The sequence below is a fragment of the Cyanistes caeruleus genome, chromosome 3 (assembly GCF_971803275.1).
Source record: "Cyanistes caeruleus chromosome 3, bCyaCae1.hap1.1, whole genome shotgun sequence".
NCBI lineage: Eukaryota > Metazoa > Chordata > Aves > Passeriformes > Paridae > Cyanistes > Cyanistes caeruleus.
This window is the reverse complement of record NC_141703.1, coordinates 30,560,021-30,583,401: the sequence shown is the minus strand read 5'-3', so window position 1 is coordinate 30,583,401 and position 23,381 is coordinate 30,560,021. Positions and strand designations below refer to the sequence as shown.

The 23,381-nt window shown below is 39.9% G+C and overlaps 1 protein-coding gene across 2 annotated transcripts in view; it reads right to left on the bottom strand.

Moving 5' to 3' along the window:
- Positions 1 to 23,381, bottom strand: part of AFF3 (ALF transcription elongation factor 3) — a 318,055-nt gene that overhangs the window by 254,050 nt on the left and 40,624 nt on the right. For both annotated transcript variants that reach the window (XM_086880460.1, XM_086880462.1), the window contains exons 2-3: positions 14,125 to 14,245; positions 8,007 to 8,879 (exon numbers count right to left, since the gene is read on the bottom strand). In XM_086880460.1, coding sequence (XP_086736586.1) covers positions 8,007 to 8,879; positions 14,125 to 14,245 — 994 coding nt within the window. The remainder of the gene's footprint in view (positions 1 to 8,006; positions 8,880 to 14,124; positions 14,246 to 23,381) is intronic.

Sequence of the window (23,381 nt, the reverse complement as noted above, 5' to 3'; positions counted from 1 at the left end):
GCGACTGTAACATATAAATTACAATTAAGAGATTTGGAAAGACATGAATATGTAATGTATGCATTTCTTTACAGATGCATTTTTCTCCAGACAGTCCGGTGCCTGCTTTAATTTGGAAACTATCCATTTTCATACAAAGTTAACCAAGAGTGACAGGAAATCAGAAGCTTACGTGATATATCTTTTCTGAACTTGAAAAAAAAACCCACCCTCCTGTTAATTACTTTTCTAGGAGGCTGTTTTGTGATACCACAGGGATAGATCTTCCATAGTCATAAGTGTTACAGAAATGAAAACTTTACAACACACAGTGTGAATAAAGTATGTATAAAATAAAATGTATAAAATAAAACATACAGATATTTAAAAGTATATTTGTCTTCATTTATTGTTACGTGAATATGTGACCAGTAATAAAGAATTTAACTGCTTCTGGCCTGGCTGGATGAGTTGCTGGAGATCTGACCTGTTTAACCTTACACATCGAGTGGTACATATACATTATTTATTTAGCTGGAATTAACAGTCATCTGTGAAGCTCACTGTAGTTTCCTTTAGCTCTCTTTCTCATTAGTCATACCTGACCCCTATCAGTATGTTCAGTGGTAGCATTTTCATGTCATTCTAATTCATGAAAGACTGGGAAACTACAGAACAAAGAAGTTAAATAATTTTCATGGATTTTTTTTTTTTTTAAATTTAAAATATCCAATCACCTTTACATCCTACATGATCCCTTATAGATTGCTGTGAAGATGAAGAATAGACAAAAATGCTCTACTTTGCTATAACTATTGGAAAGGACAATATGAGCTGGTATTAATGTAAGTACTCTGTAGAAGCATCAAGGGCTTGGACTCCTCACCTGACTGCATACTGACAGTGCTCGAGTGCTGTGCAATGGGAGGTCTGGGAAACAAAACCCACCTTAATATTTCACTGGTAATCTGAACTTCACAGCAAGCCCACCTTTTCTCTCTGTACCCTGACCCTCTCTTTTGTTTAAGAAGCCATGAAGCACATGGGGAGAAGATGCTCAGCCAAAACTTCACATGGAGGACAATTTCTTGTGTTGGTGAGAGCGCCATGCTCCAGCACGCAGCTCCTGCAACCACAGCCACATCCATAAAGGTTGCTTTCTCCAGCTGCTGAATACCTTACAGGCCTGGGAGCAATCCATGCTAATAGGGCCAAAGGTGGAAAAGTGATAGCAATACCGTGTATCTTTTCAGGCACATTTTACAAAGAACATCTATTAGACTACTTTGTTTCTGGTCAGGAGGACTTTTATTACAGGCAGTTATCATCATAAGCACTACAATGGATTAAAAAAAATCAGACAAAATGTGCAATTAAAATCTGGGGTTTGTAATTCCAGAAATCTTATTTCCTTCATCAATAATTTTAGTGCTTACCACAGGGAACTGAAGAAGCAATTAAACAGGGCTGTGGACATTTTTATGCATGCACTCTTGTATCAGCTCCAGAGCTGATTCATAAACCAAGCCATCCACTTGGGGGGGGTTAAAAACTAAAAGGCAAGACAAGTTTCTTGCAATTAATCATACTCTTACATCCACTGAGATTTCCTTACTCCAAAAGTGGCTACTTTTCCAACTTTTGAAAAGATGGAAAGACCAGTTTTAGCAAAGGAAGGATCCAACTGATGAGAGACCCCAATAAGCTGCTCAAGTACGTTTTCAATAATAAGAAAAAAACAACCTCAGGGAGAACTTGGAAAAAAAAAACATGTGAAAACATTAAGGAATATCCTTGAAAATCCTAAGTTTACATCTAATTTCAAGATATTTTTCTCTGATCATAGACATTCTGCCAATGAAAAACAATGCAGAACAAATGATTCACAAAATACACAATACATACCATATGGTAATCAATCCATACAGAAAACTTTAGAGGCTATTATTTTATTAAATTCTTTACTTTCAAAAAAACCTATAGATAAGTTTAGCCAGTGCTGTCCCCCCCAAAAATAAATATTGACAATAAATTCAAAAGAGAAAGAACCTTGTTTCACTGAGGCTAGAAACAGTAAAAGTAGGAAGCTCTAAAAGTAAAGTAAAGGTATCTAAATAGCATTTCCCTTCTACAAGAGCTGTCATGGAAGAATAACCAGAGAGATTAGGCCCACTGTGCTCACTGAAGCTGCCCTCACACACAGTTGTTGTGTGCCCTGGAGACTGCAGAATGTGAGAAAGGCAAAGGCTTGTCATGATTTGAAAACTATACCACAAAAAACCCAAACCCTTCATATTGTGGTCTCAACTGTGTTTGTTAAGAGCATTTCCAATACCACTCTATTTAATACACTCTTTCTTCACAGTCCTACTCTGTTGAACTCTGCTACATAAAAACAGGCAGTAACACACAGCCCTCCCACAGACACACATGAAGGTCCTGAATAACTCAGCACTAGCAGGGATCTCTGCACCACACTGCTCTTGTTGTGCAGTTCTTCCTGTTTAACATGGGAAAACATTCTTTATTTGTGGGGAAGGTCAGAGCTACCATTACAGGGATAAATTGATCTGTGTCTCCTTGTAAATGCAGCATGAACATCTGGGAAAGAAAACATCTACAACTGGCTCACACTTACAAGTACTCAAGTGCTGTGATTGCTAACTGGCTTCTCAGGCACTGCAATTCTTCAGGGAAGTCAATAAATGGTAGAGGAGTATCAACACACTTAATTCTGTGCTTATGTCTCCAGTCTCTTTGGGCGCATCCTGAAACGGTGCCGGAAGAAGTCTGGACCCTTTTGCTAATGTATTCAATCTCTCCCTCCCTTTTTATCTAAAAGCATCTTTGACTGTGCTTTTATTTTCATTTCTGCCTTTCTGGGCCAGAACTGAACACCCTGGGAAGTATGGTACTCTTAGTCCTGCAACACTTCAACAAGCTCCATTGCAGCCTGGGGGATGTGGTGTCGTGCCTCTGAGGAAAAGCACTTACTCAGATCCCCTTTAAACCCTTATCCTTCCTCATGAGATACTGCTTCCCCTCTACTGTCCCATAGATCCAGGTATGTGATATTTCCAGAGGAAGCATTAACTGATAATGATTGTCTTCCCTATTTAGTTTTCACTGGACCTTCTGTTCCCAAATGAAATGCAGCAGCACATGAACTTACATCTTCAATTTTAAACTGGAATGAAACTGCTTATCATACATGCATCTTCTTCAAATAGACTGATTTGGATCAAATTATCAACACTGAGGCTGAATTGTGAAGTTTTTTCAGGCAGAGGAAAGAGTTGTGGGGTGGTTTTGCTTTCCATTAATATGTGAGGATAGAGCTAATAGGCCAAAAAAAACAAAAAAAAAGATTGCAGATTCAAGATCTGTGTGTGCCAGATGCTGATAGCTATACATAGCCCCTCAAAGGAGAGTGACTGCAGAGAGTATCTTACCCAGGCAAACAGGAATTTGCCTAAGAACACTGCCAAATTAAAAAAAAAAAAAAAGCAACCCCAAACTCAACCTTTAATCTATGGTGCATTTCTTCTGCTGCAGAAGTTGTGTAAGTGCTCCGTGAAGTGAATAAGAAAGAGTATGTCCTCATGATGACCTTGCCCACATTTCACATAAATGTGTTTCCAAATTTAACAAAAGCAGATCTTCCTTTTTACCATTAGACTCAGAGTCATTCTTGAATACAACCTCTTTGCTCCATAACCCTTAAGAGAAGTAAGCAAAGGACAATAGATGAGGCTTCTTCAATGTAATAAAAAGGCAGCATGCAGCCTGTGAGATGAAATTCAAAAACAGAACTTGGATATAAAGAACATGATTTTCCACCCTAGGTTTTTCTTATTGTTTCACTCAAGAACATTTTAAAAAAGAGAGGCACTTGATTTCCCTGCCTCTTTTCCTCTATACCCTGGTATCAAATTTTTCTTCCCTTTTATCCAATACAGTGGGTTTTTACGTACAGCAATATAATTTCTAAGTAGTTCAAAATGTGAAATACCTGTACTTGAGATGACGAGCTATCATCTCTACAGAGCAGTATGATAATTTTGGAATGACCAGGAAGTTTGGTATGGATTCTAATTAACACTGATGAACCTGGCTACTAAAGATTAAATTCCCAAATGAGTAAATGCTACCTTTCTACACACAGGTCTATCCAAATTATTCTCATTAAAACAATTAAAAAAATTTATAAGCTTCAGTCTGTGTCAAGGTATTGAAGGCTTTCCAAAACTGATTAAAAATATAAAATGAGTTATTGAACTGCATTAAAAATCAACCTTTTTCATCTATTGAAAAGTAATGGTCTATAATTTGTGTTCAGGAGATTTTATTTCCAGTGAATAATAACTGTACTGCAGCCAACTCTGTGCCCTGTTTCTCTGAAAACCTCATGGGATGTACAGGAGAGGGTTTGGTGTCCTGCTGATGACACACACACACACTTCGTGTGACAATTCTTATTCTCCAGTCCTTACAGAGAAGCTTGTTTCATTATGTGTTTATTTTTCCACTGATGGTTCTTTCAAACTGGTAAACACAAATGGAAGTGCACAGGTATCAAAAATGGTTTGGGTTTGAAGGGACATTAAAGATAATCTAACTTCAGTCCCAGTACTGTGGGCAGAGACACCTTCCACTAGACTGCATTGCTCAAAGCCCCATCCAACCTGGCCTTGAACACTTCCAGAGATGGGACATCCACAGCTTCTCTGGGCAGCCCTTTCTAGTGTTTCACCACCCGCAGAGTAAAGAATTTCTTCCTGACATCTAATCTAAATCCACCCTCTTTCAGCTTCAAGTCATCACCTCTTGTTTGATCATTACATGCCCTTGTAAAAAGTCCCAAAGTCCCTTCCCAGCTTTCTTGCAGGCTCCCTTTAGGTCCTGGTGCCCTAAGGTCTCACTGGACCTTTCTTCCTTCTTCCCTTTCTCCAAGCAGCACAACCCTGAACTCTCCCAGCCTGTCTTCATATGAGAGGTGCTCCAGCCCTGTGATCAGCTCAGCACACATCCTCTGGACTTGCTCCAGCAGATCCACATCCTTCTTGGGTTGGGGACCCCAGAACTGGTATTAGATAAACTGATAAGACTCTGGTAAGGAGAAATACCAACTCCTGAGTAAGGGGAAGGATAATCTCAGCAACAACACAGACTGGGTTCTAATTGGCAGGACGTGAGCTCTGCAGTGAAGGACCTGGGAGTTCTGGTGGACAGCAAACTGACCAGGAGCCAGGAAGACCTCACAGTGCTGCCTACACGAACCCTAGAGCACAGTGCCTGCCCTACCTAGCCCATCTCAGCCATGCACCTTTTGTTTTAGCAGACAGGTTCATTTCAGCTCTTGATGCCCTATCTCAAGCCCTCTGCCCCTCTCCTTCTTTCCTGGCTGCTCTTAAGCAGCTTTCTGCCATTCTCATTTCTGTTTCCATGTAGCTTCCAGGCACTCCTGTAGCCTACTTGTCAGCCTGCTTTCCCTCACCATCATCCTGTATGACACCTCTACTCTTCCCACAGCCACCTGGGATACTAGGTCTGTCCTGGCCAACACCTTTAGCCTCACTCTGAGCAAGAGGCCTCATTTTGCCTGCAAATATTCACAGGACCATGGCTGCAAGCAGCTTAAAACATCTGGCCCTAAGAGGGGATGGCAAACATTTGATGTAAAGGAGAAAATTTATGAGTTTAATAGCAGAAGTTTTAAAAATGGATGGGAATTCTTACACAATTCTACTAGAAGACTTATGATAGAAATAATAGGAATGGAAAAAATATTTTGAAATTAAAGAAGTCTAACTGAAAATCAAAGGGCGGGTAGATTAAGCAACACTGAATAAAAAACCTTCAGTCTTGGTTAATATTTCTCCCTGTAGCAATACCAGTGGGTTACAAGTTTCAGCTTGTGCCACTTGGGATGGAAAAAGAACAAAGAAAATATCAGGATAAATGAAAAACAGCTGGTCCATTGTCTTTCATTGATTTTTCAGATCTAAACATTAACTTTCATTAGCTCCAGTTTCAAACTCCAACATCTATAGCACCTACTATTTCTCTTCCTAGAAGTTTGTCCATCATTTTTCATAATAATCTTTTTGAAACCACCAGACACTGCTTTTGGTCCACCTCCTTCAACTTCAGTTGAATGTTTATATTCTGTTATCAAATACTGACTGTTTCATTAATACGGCATCGCACAAAATCTGTGAGAAATTGGTGAATATTTTAGTACGTATCTTGCAGTCCACTCTCTCCTACTATAGTTTACACTGCCATTAGTATCTAAACAAGTTAGTTTAAGGTGATCTCAGCTATGTCTCCTCATCTAGAAACTGCAGTATAAACTTATGCAGCAGCACAGATTACATACAACAAATTAAATCTTTCTTTTCAGAGGTAGACATATTTGGAATGCAGATGGAAAATTCTGAATTTCAGACAAACAAATGATTGCCTATCAGAACTCCTTCCCATACTAGTCCTTAGAGTATTGCATACATGTAAAGGGGGGAAATTTGAAAGAGTCAGATAATTGCCAGAGGCATCCTTAATTCTAACAACACTTCCCATTTGCAGATAGAAGCACAAATCTGAAAGAGGTAATAATAGCTAAATGGATATTACTATCTGCCGTTACCTGATCTATCTGCACAATTACAGCAGTTTGTGAATGCTATATTTGCTTATAAGATCTGGCTTAAGAGCCTAAAACAACCCCTTTTTAGGAACAACATATCACCTACATGGTGTTTGGAACTGATGGAACTTTCACTTGGAGAAAAATCACAGAAATAATTGCTTCCAGAGAGATTTCTTTCCCAAACCAAACCCAAGGGGAATACAAGAGTCAACTCCATTTCTGAAAAGCAGACATTAAGAGGCCAGAGAACTCCACCAAAAATTAGATTTTTCCTGTCCTTTAACAATGCCTAAAAAAAAAATTAAGACTTAAAACATCTCAAGACACATCACAGCTGTCAAAAAAAAGTAAACAGTCATTGCCTCTTGTCTGAGAAAGTCACAGTGATTCAGTCAAATAGAGTCCTATAGTCCTATAAATACTATAATTTTTAAAGTCATAGGAGATCTATCAATTTCCACAAGGGATGATGTGACCATCTTTGTACTGGCATACAGGCATTTGAATACACCCTTGGAAAAAACCCCACCCTTTATTTTGCCAAAACTAATCACTTCCTTCTCATCAAAAAAGACAAAAACAGACAATCACAGTCAAAGTGGTAAAGCAAAGTGTCCTCCTGGCATAAAAGGAATGTGAAATAAATGAATTTACAATAAGTCCAAGATATATATTTTATATCTATTGCTAATAAATAAATATTGTCTAAAAGCTTTTCCAGACACCTTCTTGTACTTGGTAGCATGGCCAGATGTATTGGGTCAACCCACTACACCAGGTTTCTACAGATGGAATTTTTTTAAGAAGGAAACCTCAGTCTCAGAAATGAAACAAACAGATACTATTAACTAAAAGGAAAGTCTCATAGCTGTGTTCTCATCTCTTCTGCAGATTTCATATTGTGTAAGTAATTTATTTAGATTGTAAAACTACTTTGACATTGAGGATGGCAGAACTATTTCTGGTCACATTCACTTCATTTAATCTTTGACAAAGAGAAAGAAATCAATGAAATATGAACAGTAAGAAGCAATACACCTGCCTAGAAAAAAAAACATCCAGGCTTTATAGATGAACACTCAGGAAAGAGTCAGTGAAATAATATACACTATTAGAAAATGTGCTACTGTAGGAAGTATTTGGTCCTGAAGACAATAAGCATTTTGCTGTTGAGGTATCTTTAAATTACTGTGAGGCTGCTATTTGCAACGTACTATATCAATGTTACCAAAAAAGTCAACATACAAACCAGTATGTTAAAAATATCTAAAGAAGCAGGTGCAATAGGATCATCCATCCATCCATCCATCCATCCATCCATCCATCCATCCATCCATGTGTGGGGGTGTGTCATAAGAAATATAAAAACACTTACTTCTGCTTGCTTAGGAATGCTGAACTTGGCGATCTTTGACTTGGTCCTGGCTGAATCAGGCTTGCTGGAAGGCACTCCCCGATATGACTTGGTCGTCTCTGCTGGTAACTTCAGCTTTGGAGACTCATCAGGAGCCTGGTCTTGACCGTCCATTGGCCTCACATAAGCTGTTGGCTTCTGCTGACCCAGACTGGGCTTTGAAGCAAGAGAAGGTGGGAAGTTTTGGACACAGTGTCCCCCACCGTGCTTTGCTGGTCTCTCTTGGACTTGAGTTCCTCCTTCTGAGCTACAACTGAGCTTTGCTGGCTGCTGGCCTCTGTTGATGTTGTCTCCTAATGTGGACCTCAGCGAGCTTTGCTGGGCAGTATTGGAGGAGGAGGAGGAGGAAGAGGAGGTTGAAGAGGAGGTGGAAGAGGAGGTGGAAGAGGAGGAAGAAGAGGAGGAAGAAGAAGAGGAGGTGGGACTCGATGCATAGCGTTTTAGTTTCTCCAAATTGGATTTTTGGTTCGCCAGTTTGAAGTCACCCTTGTGTGACTCCAGCGACCGGTGTCCGTGTTTGCTTGCTCTCTGCTGGCCATCTGAAGCGGCATTATGCCCAGCCTTCTGCCAGCCCATCGTGGTACTTTTGCTCTGCTGGGCAGCTAGGGATGCTGGTGTGGAAGAAGTAGTGCTGGAAATCGGAGGAGGAGGTGGTGGTCTCGAGTCTGCGATAAGATGTTCATCAGTCTTGGGGAGGGATGTCTGAGGAACCCCAGGTTTCGGAACCCCAACGAGATGGCTCTGGTTTGACCGGTCAGTTAACAAGTCTTTCATTTCATCATAGTTGCCCAACGTATTCTGGATGCGATTGGAAAGCTCATCCCCCTTGTTCGTCTGCAAAACAAAAATTGAGTGTTCTGCTACAGTCAACATAAGAAAAACAAGATTCCCTGCATGCTTCTGCTGAAATCCTTACTGAAGTAAGACTGTCTTATTCAGCAGCAGCGTTGAGGGATGAAATCGAAAATCCTTATTGTCTCTGAAGACACTTGTCAACATCTTAAATCTACCCTGAACTGGAAAAGCTATAAAGGGCCTTAGAGTATATAAAAAAAGAAATCTATCACTGATATCACGCTGTAGTTAAAGTATATTACCTGGAAACTGGAAAATTTATTATTGCAACTGCACAGAGTGGTTTGGATTAAATCTGACCATGATAAAACTTTTCCTGTAGGCCAATGCAAGCTCTCCTTCAGTCATGAATGAAAACACTGCATTCCAAATTTCTTCCTCTGCCTGCCTAAGTTTTCATAACCATCTGGGAAGCCACACAACATCCCATGCAAGCACTGAATGAATTTGTCAGTCTAAGCCAGCCAAATGCTCTGAGGTGACTTGAAAACAGCTTGTGGGAAATGGGAAAAGTACAGATTATGTCCCTTCTTTGAAAATGCTCTGACAGGGTGCTCATTCCAGGGCACTCTCCTCTTGAAAGAAAAAAAAAAAAAAAAAGGTGAACAGAGCCCTCGCCAAATTCTTCACATTTCTCAGTGCTTGCTGTGCATAGCAGGGGGAATACAGCCACCCTTCCTCCCCTTTAAGATTAATTACTGTCTTAAAAATGATCCATTTACTTCCTGACTGAAAAGGCAGAAGCTTCACAAAGAAATAAAACAAGCAAATAAAACATACTGGAAAACATTGAAAATTCTTGCTGTAAAAAGCCACTGTAAGCGAAAGGGTGTATCATTAGCATTTTTACAGCAGAGATTTTTTGAACCCTGCCAAGATGCAGGCGTGTGATGTCCTTTGCTTTACATTTTCAGAGGATGACAGTAATGAGGCAGTGGAGTTCTCCTTTCTCTTTTCCAGACATGGAGTCTGAATGGGAAAACTCCTATTGGTTTCAGAAGGCCAAGCTTTCATCTCAAGACTCTCTGCTTTAGAGGAAAACAGAAAGAAGGAGAAAGAAGAGAGTAAAGGAAGTGGAGAAGATCCTCTTAAAGTTCCATTTAAAAACACGAAAGATGTGGCAACCACATCTGGAAAACTCTGGAAAAACTGGGGTATGTAAGGGAAGATATTCAAAGGAAACTCCCCAGTTTGGAATCTTTTTTTTGGGGGGTTTCCTAGTAGAAAAACCTGAACCCAGGCAAAAATGTACAGTAAATGAGTGCTATGATTTCCACATGCAAACTTTTAGAGGTCTACAGTGGAAGCATTCATATGTCTAACAGTAGAAGCAGTCCTGTTTTGCTTCAAATGTTTCCCCTCAAATTTCAAGGACACTACCTTGTACCTGTAAAATGCATTGCACCTAGCTTTCTGATATGTTTTTGTTACTGTGCTAACAGAGCTAAATATCTATATCAGTAACATACACCGAAGGGGGTAGGAAGACATGAAAGTCTCACATCTGAAGCATTACACTGAAAACTTGGAGTAAGATGGCTCAAGGCTCAACCACTACAGGCTGATCTTCCCTCTGCACATGAGGCTGTTACTGTCACAAAGATAACAACCTGGAAAAAAGTCTGAAGCATTGGCTCACAGATAGCAAACCACTTTAAAAAAAAGGTGTTCCTTCACTTAACAGGAATCACATCAATGTCCTAAAGAAGAGGAAACTATTAATGAGGCTAATGATATGGGAGGCATCGCATACATCTGAAAAGAAAGAAGGCTCGAGATACACTCCTATGTCTCCTGAAGTCAATGAAATAATTTCTACACTTGAGCATCTCCTTGGCCAGCAGAACTCTGTTCCAGAACATACAGGACAATTTCCTTTTACCCAGTGCATCTCTTTATGCTTCACTGGATCCTCCACCTTGTGTAGACAGCTTGTAGAGAAGTGTTTTTTTCAGCTTCCCTCAATGACAAGAAATCTGCTGTTGGGCCTGTACTCATTATTATTCATCCAGAGTGTTTCTTTCCCTGCAACAATGACGACCAAATGGAATGGGGCCCCTGACACCCACAAGTCTCCCATAGCACAGACATCTTGTGAGGACAGGTCTTCGCCTGTCAGCCTCTAGCTCCATGGACGCTAAAAATTGGTGTGCAGGTTTGGCCCTTAAGATGTCCAGCTTCCCTATAAGAAGGTCTGTTTTTTTCTGATGGCTGCTCTGTGGATGAAAGGAAACAAAAGCCTAATTACAGATTATATGTAGACCATCTATAGCTCAGAGAAGTCATCAGGTTTTCTTCCACATGGATGTGATGTGAAGGTCACACGTCAACATCTTGTATTGAGAGATCCCAGATAGCCACAAGAATAACTTGCAGTTACTGCAAACTGGTGTAATGGCAAAGGCTAACAACTGGTCTGTTCTGTTTATTCCTTCAAGATGCACTGGGGATAGCTTCAGGTGAGATTTTGCATTGAGCTGATCTCATACAGGGGAGTTCACCTACATCCTCTTGGGAACATGATGGGATCTGAAATAACTTGTTATGAGCTTTAGTTTGTCCTATTATCTTTTCTGAAATATTGCTGGCCTTATTTAAGTATTCCCACAGGGAAAACATGATCACAAAATGTGTAAGGAGAAGAAGCATTCTGTGCAAACATGTCTGACTTACGGTGCTCCGATATTCTTCTGCAATGCAAGACAAATCCAAGCAGTTGAAGATGGCAACATATAGCACTTCTAAAAATAAACCTGATGGCTGCATGGAAGGCCATCAGAATTTTTTCTTCACTAAAAATACTTACATAGTTAATGGGGCAAGATATTCTGTCCAGAAAATATCCAGAACTAATTTCCTGCTTTTCCACTCCCCTGTAAAAGAGATTTTATGTAAAAGATACTGGATTTCCTGTAATCCTTCATAGAGGGTTGCTATGGATACTTTGAACAGGATAAGGGGCAACCTGAAGAGTCAGGAGTTTTGAGAAAATTCAATGTTACAGTAGGAGTGATACATGTCAAGGTGAGAGAGGACATAAGATTTAAGAGATTTCCAGTTTGCCTTTGATTTTCAGATATGGTCTTCTGAATGGCATATCCTTTGGCTTTAGCTCGTGTTTCTCAAGCTGCACAGAGGAATACTGAATTTAATCAGAGCTTGCAGTGAATATATGTTATAACTTCATTCCCCTCTGGAAACCCCTAGAAGGTGAACATGATCTTTAAAGGGACTACAAGTGGGTTTCAGTTCTGCTTTTGCAGAAAGGTTTCCTCTTTTGCAGTTAGGCTCTCTCCACAGTAAGATCAAAATGCCCAAGCCACAGCTTTTTCCCCCCCACACTGAAGGTTCACAAAAGCTTGGCTGAGTTCAGAGAGCCCAATGGTCCATTGCCAGTGTACACATGACATTCAGAGTATGCCACTGATAAAAGTTTTGATGTTCAATACTATCAGAATGACTGATCACCCCAAGCAACTCTGTCACACTAACACAGCTGTGAGTTATACTGCTGTCCTGGACTTTGCCTTTCCCCATGTTTCCTTGACAAAGTTAGCAGCAGGATGCATTTCTGCAGCACCCTCTTTACATGTTTGTTCAAAACAGGGACACAGTGTGTTTAAAGGTAAGAAGCAGGAATGGAGCCATTATTCTGGCTGCCTCATGGGATTATCCACTCAGTATCCTTTTCACTTCTAGAGACAGCAATGATTTTTCAGCCACTCCTACTAAAGCTAATGGAATTATAATGTGGTTGCACAGAGGCGTCTTCTGACATCCAAACTCAGACACTACTGGTGTGTCCATGGCACATCACATCTGTATCATGACAAGCAGTACACTGGCACAGAAGTAATAATGGAAGTGACAGAACTTCTGTAAGTGATTTGAGCTTCAGTATCACCAACCAGAGGCACCACAGACAAAACAGTACTGGGGACCCAACAAAACGCCAAGTTCTTTTTGTGTGTGGTCTATTTGACTGGACCAAATGGAAAATCCTTAAGTCTTCACTAGAGCACAGCCCTGAAGAGATGCCAAGACACAGCTGACTTAGGCTTTCCAGTCCTTCTTCCATGGATTAGCCCTTGACTGCTCTCATGGTAGACATTTTCAAGTATGTCATTGAGGAGTTCAAGACATTTGACATGGTTTCTAAATGTCTTTGTAATGAATCTGAAATCCAGGCAGCTGGAGGTCAGCTGCAAGGCAGACAGAGCTGTGTTCCTTCAAGGGACATGGTTTGAAAGTGGTAGATCTTTCTTTTTTATTAGGGACTAAATACAAGCAACAATCTGGAAGAAGGGCAATCTAAAAGCTGACCCTGGAGCACAAGAATTAAAACACAAGCATGGAAGTCAAAGCAGAAGCCAGGTGCCAGGTCCCAAATAGGTTTCCTGGAAAGAGGCACTAAAGCACCCTAAGCACCAAGGGCAAGTGACGCTGCATGGAGGGAAAGGCTTCACAATGTGGTAGCTGTTACAGTAACTTGGACATTTCTGGAAAGGAACAGCAGAAAATACATGATGATGGTTTGATACATACAGGCACTCATTGGTTAAATTGAGGGAGAGGAGCAGCCCTCATGGGACACTGCTCTCTGGTCCTGTTCACCATTTTCAAGCTTCTACAGAGGGTAGAAGGCCCTGCTTGACCTTCTAACAGGGAGTGATGGAAGACAGTTGTGCCTCATCAAAGTGCTGTTATCATGAGGAACAACACAGGGAGTTGAGACTCCTAAGCTACTTCTGCCTTTGGTGGAGGAGAAACATGTATAGCAGACAAATTTTCTTATTATCTTGGTAATCCTTATAGGGGAAAAAAAGATTTCAGTACATTAACCTTGACCAGGGCACAATGTTTACAGTATTGCTTAAGTTTCACACTCTTGTCTTACACAATTGTTTTCTTCTAAGTATTGCAAAAACAGGTTACCTTCACCTTCACCTCCTAGTTTTAGTTCTATCTCAAATATTGCTGGGATATTTCTAGTTCATTGCACTCTTGTGTGCTGCTGAACACTAGAAGAAGCTTTTTACACATACATAAATATAAATATATATAAAATCCAACTCTCAGTGAATCATGCATGTTCTCCGTGAATTTTGGGAAGTTAGCACTCGTGGGAGGGTGATGAAACCTGGACAGTGCCTTCTGCAGGCTACATTTTTGTACTGTGGAATAAATAAATAAACAAAGATTGACCCAGCTGGGAAGCATCTACCTTGTAGGGTTCACTGAAGAGGGAATAGCTTGTGTTAAATGCGCCATTGTCCTGCTGGGCCTCCTGATTTCTCCTTTCCCATTCTTTCCTTCGCAGCACGTTTCTATCTGGCTCATACACACTGGAGTAAGAGGGGAAAAAAAAAAAAAGAAAAAAAGAGAGAAATTGTTTTTTTTAGAGTTAAAAATTAGAGGGCAACATATAAACCAGCATGCATTTAAAAGTTAAGAACTCTGTTTTGCAGACAGATGGCAAAAATAAGCACAAACATGAATCAGTTTCAGCCAGTTCAAGTAGGCTGGAGAGGTTCAGGTCTCCGGGAGTGCTGGCACTTTCTTCACACAGAGAATAGATAATTAAATTCTTACAGAAAAATAAAAAAGAAATCACATGGCAGGATCTAGTCTGTACAGAACTTCTCTGCTTGAAACAAGACAAAGGAAATATCTAAGCAACTTTGACAAAGACTAGAAGTTCTCTTAAGGCAGATGGTAATTACATCTGTGAGTAAATAGAAATTATGAACATGTTCCCACTTATGACATATCCTCTGAGTGTTGTATGAAAATGCTCCTTTTTTCACATGGATGTGTTTCTGTAGTGATTCTTCATTAACTAGCTCCCTAAAGAGCTGTTAAAACTATATGCTGTAGTGGTTTCCACAGTTAGGTTGCTTCTTCTGATCTCTGCTAATCAGCCAAGTCGTGAAACTACTACTGAAACAATTCCTCTTTCTGATGGATTTGACACTATCACAACCACAGAACATGAATAAATGAATAGTGGCACAACAGTGTATGTACAGCTAGTAGGGTGTAGCTGGAGAGAGAATAAAATCAGTGCACTACACAACAGCAGTAATTTTTAGCAATTAACAACTTTAGCTCCAATATAAACATTCAGAATAAAAATTAACTTTTTTTTTTTTTTTCCAGAATTCTAGCTTAATACATGACAACATAAACCACAGAAGTCTTATTCTGAATTTCTACAGAACACCACCTTTCAGGTTTACACATTTCAGTTGATAATGTTTTATGCTCCTCACAAAGGAAGCCAACATGTCTAACAAAGTTCACATGTTATTTCAGGACAATGTGACAAATATGCTGATTCCTATTTTGCTTAGCTCAGCTAATGATTTTCTTCTGGCACAGTAAATCTGTAAAGCAGGAATATATATTAATGTCATGTAAGTGCACCATGTGTTAATAAGATAAACATTGTCTTGCTAACCAGCTTCCCAGTTAGCAAAACATATGTTGCATTGGCTACCCACGTGATGCTACCTAGTATGCCTCAGGCAAGGCAGTCAAAAGGCCAACAGCTATCTGATTCTAACTCCAGACCTGAGAGAGCTGAAAATACACAGGATATGTTAGATGCTCTTAGTATTTAAAAACAATGCCTCAACAGTCACTAAATGAACACAGAATCTTCTGTTTGCTTGTGGATGCTGCTAACTGGAACTGGACTGCAGAGGAGCCTTCTGATGGGTCTGAGGGCAGATGCCAGGGGCCAAGCACAGCTCCCAGACACAGGGGATCATTGTGAAACAGCGTTTCAGTACAGCAGGTTGGAGACAGCACCCAAACACCACATTACAATCACTTACAGGTGGTTGAGGGTTTTTGGTTTTTACCCCACACTATTCATGAGCAACGCATGTTATTCACACCAACACCTTCTCCTTGAAAAGCAGGTAATGAGGAGGCAATCATAGGAATGGAGTTTTGGGCATGGAAAATGCCTTCCTGCAGAAAGAAGGGGATGATGAAGGCTTCCCCATGGGTTCCTGGGAGTGAGATCACCTGCTGCACATGCTGCTAAGACCAGAGGCAGAGCTCTTGTCATTGACTGCTGTGAGAGCAGAGGTCTTCATTGTGCCATGGGAGCCTACTCCTATCAGCTCAGCCAGTTAACAACCACCTGCGTCTAAACCAGACTTTCTGCCACGCTTAATAGCTGTTGCTAGGTTGGCTTTTTCTGGAATTTTAAGAGATCAGGTTATAACTTCATCCTCAGCTACATGTCCCCATCCAGCATCTCTTGACTCTGTGAGATGCTCTGCATCTGTACTCTAGCCTGCAGTCAAATAGAGATGAACAGCTTCCCTGAGATTAATTATAATACTGGTCTCTACCCAGTTTCTAGGAAGTAAACAAGTACAACATTCTTCACTAGGCCTCACACTAATTTAAAAATTCACTGGTGTGATACTCCTAAAGTGGGAGAACATTTTTATCCCTTTATTGGACAGATATATTTGATGAAGACATACAAGTCATCAGGTCTCTGAACCCCATTCTCAAATGAGTTCACTGCTGGCAATGCAATGCACAACCTGCAGTAATTCAGAATGATTATGCAAATGTCAGAACCGTGTGACAATGCCTAATTCGCCATCTATAAGCAGTAAGTTAGGAAAAGCTACAAGTTGAGAGTTGTGTTCCTTTGGTAATTCCAGATGGCAAAATGTCTAGCATTTGCGAAGCTGCTCCTTATTTGCATGAACATTGCAGCAATCACATTTTCTTGAACGTATGTCACCAAATGTATTTATTTGTTTTGGTTCAAGGAGAATACTGCCAACTGCTATAATTGCCTTTATTGCAAACACTTCAGTTAATGGAAAATGATTCTTTTTAATAGATTTCTTCTTTATTTTTTTTTAATTTGCAATTTAAAACAATCCCAGAGGTACCTTTTAATGGTTTAACGTGTGTCTTGTTTCAATAGCTAAGCCATGAAGAACAAGCTCATGAAAACCTCATGATTTTTATCTCATTGGGGCATGTGTACATATATGAGCAATACATACATATATATATATATGTGTGTGTGTGTGTGTGTGTAGTATGCATGCTCAGTTTTGTAAGACCTGGCTCCAAAGAACATGTTCACCTCTCAAAAGTCAGTGTCATTTATATTTATTTCATACAGGTCAAGTTCCAAAAGGTTGAATTTAAACCGTTTTTAAATGCTATACTGCTATTTTTCAAAAAGTTGCATCTGTTTCAAATTCATGCTTAAAGGACATGAACCAGAACATGAGCAACAAGTCAAACACTTGCAAAATTATATATGAATAAAGGTTGCATTATAGAAATTAAATTATCTCAAGTTTGGCACATTGCTTTTTTTGATTTATCTCAGCCCTAAGATCTGCCAAGACACATACTGGATATATCAACAAATTGTGCTTAAATGACAGTGTCTCAGGCTCAAAGAGCTTTCAGCACACCACCACCACCACCCTGGTCACAGCACCCCTACCTTCTCAGCTTCTTCCAGGATACGCAGAGCAATTTCAGTCCCAGATATTTGCCAGATCAGATTTCCAGTGGATTGCTAAACATCTCAGAGTAGGTACTTTAAAGAATTTTGATCTGTTGTGGTACATTTTGGCAGATCACCTGGATGGTCCCCAGCGTTTGGCCATGCCCAAGGTAAGTGTGGATCCCTGTGAGACCAGCCTGCAGAGGAGAGCCCAGGCATGCTGGTTCCTGAGGGGAGGGTGGTGATGGCACCAGCCTCCACACAGAAACACTCACAGCTTTCTTCATGCTACTCCTGCCATCAGGAGGAACCATTTCCTTTAGTCCTTAATTAGAAATAGACAGAGATGGCTCAGGGGACAACCTAGGAGCAGAGCAATAATTTTACCTGAAAAACCTGGGGCTGGATTTAATCTCCTACAAAGTCCAAAGAGTTATGTTGTCTCAGGCTAGGTTGAAAGAAATCATATAAAAAGCCTAAAGTTTTAGGTATTGATAAATCTCCTTTTCTTTCCTTTTTTTTTTTTTTTTTTTTTTTTTTTTTAAAGCACACTATTCCTGACTTGCTTTGCCTCCCTCAGATATCACGTTTTGGAGCAACTCAAATAAAAAGGTCTCATCTCCATGATGAACAATGTGGCAACAGCACACCAACATATCCTGTCCTTCAGTTTGGGAAAACCCAAATTTGCATTCAGAGGAAGATGTCCTTTTCCACAAACGAAGCACTGCACCTTCACAGAGGAATTACATGGTGTGCATTAATGATGCTGCTTGACCTTTTCAGAAACCACAAAATTGCTGCATCATGAAGGGTAGATTCTGGAAGGGTTCTGTTATTCTGTTACAAGATCACCATCCTCCTCACAGCTGGCATCTTTGAGGCTGTTAAAGACACAGGGAGATAAACTAAGGGTGAGATTGCTGTTCTTGGCATCAGTTTATATTCTGGAAAAGGAAGGGGGCTGTGACCCAGCCACCTGTACCAGCATGACAGAGGAAGGTGCTACCACATGTATACAGAGACCTGCCCACAGTTTCTGAACTTATCATTTGCAGCACCCTGCAATCTTGTCTTTGCTTTTCCAGACTTTCCAATATAATTTTCCAGTCCAAAGACTTAGTTCATTATTCTCTGAATTGTGAGGGCTTTGCAACACCCACATACACACTCATTTTCCTTCTACCTCCCCACACACATAAATATTGCGATATAAATTTAGCAGGAGTAGCTTGTTTGTTTGCAGTTAATGTTTACCCAGGAGGCTGATCTCCTTCACCTTGGCAGCTACCTGTGGCACTTAGCTCAAAACATTCAGAACCTGAAGTCTAGACATATTAATTACAAAAGCAGAGCTGATGCTTCATGCTAACAGGCAGCTATTTCTTAACCTGGCAAACCCACAGTTCCTGTGGGTTCCTGGCAGACCTTTCCTAGGGAAGACGTAGTTCCCAGGGCTGAGCCTCTTTCCCAGATTTTGTCAACCTTCCCATCTGTTCTTAAACTGACCCTTCTTCTTCCATCATGAAATTAAAAAGCTCCACCAAAACGTCATCAGACTACAACATTCACTCCTGGCCTCACGGGAGTGACACCATCCCCAAGCTGCTAGGTGCAGTCCATATCACTACAGGGGCTGATCATGTTCCAAAAAAACAAACAAAAAAAAAACCCACCTCAAAAACACAACTCATACTGTAAGTGACTAAAAGATATGTGCATTTCAAGAATAAACCTAGAGCCATGAGCAACTTTTCTGCAAGGACATATATATCTTTGAAATTAAATTTTAGCACACGGTCATTTTTGAATTATGAACAAAGTTATAACTGCTTCAAAGCCATGGGAAACAGGCAATATTTCAAGAAAATAAATTTTAAAATGGTTTACTGATTATTCTCAACATTTCCCCACCAATTTTAATCTGGCACAAAAATCAATATACTAAGTTTCAGGCTGAAGTGAGGACATTTTCTTCAATATTTAATAGTCTAATTCTCCCCTGAATTACTACATTTATGCCAAAGTAGCTAAATAGAGTAAGTCAAAGCAAAAACTTAACACCATAAAAAAGCAGTCCAACCCTGATGCAGGACAGTGATTATGTAATTCAATTTAGAATGGAAACTGGATTCTGGATTTTAATGTCTCATCATTCCTGCGTCTCTACCGTATTTTAAAACTCAAAAGGATGAGTCAGACTGAGACCCTGTAAAGGCAACAGCCCCAAACATTTTTAGAAAACAATCTTAACTTTAAAGATTTAATTACAATTGATATTGTCTTGGTTGCTGAATTGCTGTGCTTAACATAGTACTTTTTCTGTCACTGTTCATGTCCATGGTTTTTGATGGCCAATTTCTAGGTACCAGTTCCATTTCTAGATAAGAATAAATGGTATCTGTTCAGAAACCCATTGCTAACAGGGTATAGGGAACTCCAAGACACGGCAACCTTACATCTTTGAGCATTAAGTATTTTCTCTAATGGTATTTGAACTATCGGTTAAATTATAACAAAGGGGCTGCCTTTGATGAACAAGTTTACATAATCAGTAAAATACCTTCCTAGGTTACAACTGGCTTTTTTTAGACTGTTTATCTATCCTAAACAGCAGAAGTTAATTTGAGGATTTTTACAGTATTTTTTCCCATTTACAAACAGGAATGCCATGGGGTAAAGCAATTACTCTGATTTACTGTTTTCACTTTGATTGAACATAAAGATGTAGCAGGGTCTCAAAAAAGCAGTAACTTAACAAACTGTGCTCCTATCCACAGACAGATAAAGTACCTATTTTGCTATTTCAAAGAGTTTACCTCCAGGCAGCAGCACAGAGCAAACATCAATCAATGACATGTGTCTAAGATGAGATTGATGTTTACTCTCACAGCTTTTCATCTTACATCCAATAAATTATTTTTCCTTCACCAAAGTGCCTGGTTAAATTTCATTTTTCACTTTGCAGTATCAGTTTTAAAACTTTAGCTTCCAGCAATTTTAAAGCTAGGCTTCATTGATGCTTCAGCTTTTACAGCCTGTTTATGATTTGTATTAGCCATGAAACACTACCGACCAAACATGAATATGATCAGGGGGAGCTGAGCTAGGGCAGCCGCTTGCACGGTGGCAGGTGCAGGCTGGAAGGTGTGAGATTACTTTAATTATCTGCCTGGAAATTCCAAGTCCAAAACAGGGAGCTGTATTTTCAGGGGCAGATATATTGTATCCACCAAACAAATGAATATATACATATCATATCTGCAAAATCAGCATCGGAGCATTCAGGTCAGCTCTTCGGAGGGTTAACACCAGGCAACTGGAAGGAACCAAGGAAAGGCTAATTGTGGCTGCAGTTATTACCTTACAGGCACTCATACCTGACATTCACAAAATATAAGTGCTTCAGGTGCAACTTGACTGAATTTTAAACATGTATCAAAATGCTAAGAAAACCTAGGGCTGCAGTTAAGACTGGGACCTAGGTTGTTGAGTCACAGCATAACAATAGAGGAACATTAAAAAGAATCCTATTTAGCTCAACACCTGCTTTTATAAGAGTACCTCTTCCAGCCTCGCTACAGATAAAACATGCACATATTCTTCCCTCTGTGAAGTTTTTCTCAGTGAAAAAAATTGAGATATAATTATAATTTATTTTCAGTTTCAGGAAAAATAACTTCATCATATGATAAAAATTTACCAGTCCATACTTACATTACACATAGATATTCAAAAATTAACCACTCTCTATTAATCAGTAATCCTATTTTCAATACCTTATTTTCTTTTATAACCCAAAATCTGCTAGCAAAAATGCCTAAGATGGATGAAGATCTTAAAACAACACTGAGCCAAGCTAGAAACAAAACATACAACAGCTTTAATTTTGCACTGCTCTAACAATATATTCTTTGAAAGTATATTCACAAGTGTAAAATTCACCACTGCTAATAATCTTACACCTGGAATGAGTTCATTTTTCTTCGCAATTCAGAATTAAATTTAAAACCTCCAGAAACTGAGTGAAAATCTTGGCTGCAAAGAAATGGATAATGTAGATGTGACAAAGTATTCCTTCTCTATCCTCATTCATATTTCCCAGGTAGAGATAAAAAAAACCCCATAACTGAAGAGCACAAACCTGACAAATCACTATGACACCCCTTTATTTAATTTTTTAAATGTTACTTTTATGTTGTATTTTAAAAATACAACAGCCCATACAACCACAGAACCACAGAATCACAGAAAGGTGTGGGTTGAAAGCAACCTTTAAGTGACCCAAGCCCATGTCCTGGGCAAGGACACCTTTCACTAGATCAGATTGCTCAAAACTCTATTCAACCTGGCCTTGAACATGTCCAGGGATGGGGCATCCACGACTCTGATCAACTGTCTTGCTATCCTCACAGTGAAGAACTTCCTCCTTATTTCTAACCTAAACCCACCCTCTTTCAGTTTGAAGCCTTTCCTCCTTGTCCTATCACTACATGACCTTACAAAATGTCTATCTCTGTTGCTGGCTCCCTCCAGGTCCTGGATGGTGGCATATGGTCTCCCAGGCACCTCCTCCAGGCAGAAAACCCCCAACTCTCCCAGCCTGTCTTCACAGCAGAGGTGCTCCAGCCCTCTGATCATCTTCATGGCCTCCTCTGGACTCAGCCCAACAAGTCCACATCCTACCTGTGGTGAGGACCCCAGAGCTGGGTGCCATACCCTTGGTGGGGTCTTAGCAGAGAGGAACAGAAGGGCAGAATCCCATCCCTTGCCCTGCTGGCCACGCTGCCTTCAGTGCAGCCCAGGGTACAGCTGGCCTTGGTGACTGTGAGTGCCCACAGCCAGGCCACGTTGAGCTTCTTGTCCATCAGCACCCCCATGTCCTCCTCCTCAGGCCTGCTCTCAACTGAGAGGAACTATTTTTTTCTGAATAACCTAGCAGTGTTGAAATCCCTGGGCTGCTGCAACACAAGGCCTTACCTAATTTGGTGATACCCCTATCTGATCCGTTTTTTCTCACACTGCTTCCCTGCCAAAAATGTCAGGCACAATACCCCTCTGCCTATTTTCCTCCACAATGATTTCTGCTTTCCACTATATCCTGATGCATGGGGAAACTCTTCCAGTTACGAACGGCCACACTTTTGTCCTTTTTTTTCTCCTTTGCATTTCTTATTTAGGCTCCTTACAGTCATAATTAGTCAAAAAATATAGCTTTTTTTTTCCTACTGGCTCATGTCTGTAGAGAATGTGCACACATAGGTAAATTATTCATACAGTCTTGGTCAGACTGAATGGTGCAATAAACTGAATTTACTCTAACCACTGCCTGATTTCTAGGGATGCTCTGAACTTTTAAAATGTAATGAAAAAATTCTGGCCTTTTAAAAATCTATTTGACATTTTGCAGTAAGTGTTTAATACTTTGTTTAAAATGTTTGTTGAACTTCCTTTTGATATGTTTGCTGAAAATTGGATTTCAGTCAATAAAGATTTTCAGTGTTAGTTTCAGTAATAAAAAAATTAAAACTCATAAAAATTAACCTAATAAAAGTTTGAAAGTTTCCTGAAACTTTATAAAATCTAAATAAATTAAAAAGTGCCCTGAAAATTGTGAAAAAATATGTTTTGCCTCTAGGTCTTTTAGAGAAAAAAAATCCCTCCTTGCTCCCATTACTTTTTTTAAAGCTACTTAAGTAGCCTTTTCCTTCCAGGGGGCTCTGTACAGTGATCCATCTACCACAGCTATTTGCAGGATTGTTAACTACTCCAAAGTATACTTCACATGGCATGCACAAAAAGCTCTGCAACTGGTAAAAGAATTTTACCATGCGATTTACCCTGGTACAACTTGACTTACAATAGCAAAAGCAAATATTATAATCACAGAATTAGAAAACCACAGAATCACTAAGGTTGGAAAAGACCTTCAAGATCAAGTCCAAGTTTTCACCAAATACCAGCATGCCTACCAAATC